The sequence below is a fragment of the Corvus brachyrhynchos genome, unplaced genomic scaffold (assembly GCF_000691975.1).
Source record: "Corvus brachyrhynchos isolate BGI_N302 unplaced genomic scaffold, ASM69197v1 scaffold65, whole genome shotgun sequence".
Classification (NCBI taxonomy): domain Eukaryota; kingdom Metazoa; phylum Chordata; class Aves; order Passeriformes; family Corvidae; genus Corvus; species Corvus brachyrhynchos.
The window spans coordinates 2,168,064-2,169,138 of record NW_008238365.1 but is presented as its reverse complement, the minus strand read 5'-3'; the positions used below and the strand labels follow the sequence as shown (position 1 = coordinate 2,169,138).

At 67.5% G+C, this 1,075-nt stretch overlaps 2 protein-coding genes across 2 annotated transcripts in view; both read right to left on the bottom strand.

Moving 5' to 3' along the window:
* ADGRB2 (adhesion G protein-coupled receptor B2) overlaps positions 1-1,075 on the bottom strand; it is a 36,866-nt gene that overhangs the window by 24,475 nt on the left and 11,316 nt on the right. Inside the window, 1 exon segment of the mRNA XM_017736109.1 lies at positions 405-569. Coding sequence (XP_017591598.1) covers positions 405-569 — 165 coding nt within the window.
* Positions 1-1,075, bottom strand: part of COL16A1 (collagen type XVI alpha 1 chain) — a 47,555-nt gene that overhangs the window by 44,678 nt on the left and 1,802 nt on the right. The gene's annotated exons all lie outside the window — the stretch shown is intronic.

The following is a 1,075-nucleotide window of genomic DNA, read 5'->3' as shown; positions in this document are numbered from 1 at the left end:
GCTCCAAATCCCCCGCACACAGTCCTGGGGACATCCAGGAGGAGCCCACAGTTCGCCAGGAGAGAGGATGGAAAGGAGCTCCCGAGGCAAATCCCCGGCAGCAGCACCGCTGACCGGGCACAGGGGGCACGGCACCCCCTCCAGACACCTCCCCTGTGGTTTTCCAAGAGGAGCTCCAGAGGATGGACGGATGTCAACAGGGCTCGGAGCATCCCAGCACGGGGTGGGCACCACAACCATGCCAAGCCACCCTCCTCATCCACCACAGCAGCTAAAGGAGATCCCAGAGATGTTCCAGTAATGCAGTCCCTCTGTCCCCCCCCGCCTGCTCAGCCCTGCGGGGAGCCGGCAGGGCAGCCCCGCGGTGTCCCCGGTGTCCCCGGTGTCCCCGGTGTCCCCCGTACCTGGGCAGGTGGCGGTGTTGTTGCAGGTGCGGGTCTCCCGGAGCAGCCCGCTGCACAGCGTCCCGTAGGGAGAGGAGACGCAGGAGCGCGTCCGCACCTGGGAGCCCTGGCCGCACGTCAGGGAGCACACGCTCCACTGCGACCACTCCTCCGCCGCCGGGTCCCCTGAGGGAGACAGGGAGCCTGAGAGCCCGGGGGGACACGGGACATGCCACCAGTGCAGCCCCACAAAGGGGACAAGGAGGTGGGTGGGTGGCACTGGTGAGCACAGGGGTGAAGATGAGGTGGTGTGGGTGACAGGGGTGACGTTGAGGGTGTCAGTGAGGTAAGGCCACAAGGCTCTTTAGGCTCGGCACCAGATCCAGCTGGAGGAGGGATTGGGGCATGGGATCACAGCTGGCGTGAGGGACAGGATCCACAGCAGGCGGTGCTGGTAGGGCGGGCAGGATGGGCAGTGGGCAGCACAGGCAGCAGGGGCAGGGCAGGCAGGGTGGGCAGCGTGGGCAGGAGATAGGATGGGCAGCATGGGCAAGGTGGGCAGGGCAGGAAGGATGGGCAGCACGGGCAGCAAGGGCAGGGTGAGCACCATGGGCAGGGTGGGCAGCACGGAGAGGGTGGGCAGCACGGACAGCACAGGCAGGGTGGGCAGCACAGACAGGGGGGGCAGCACG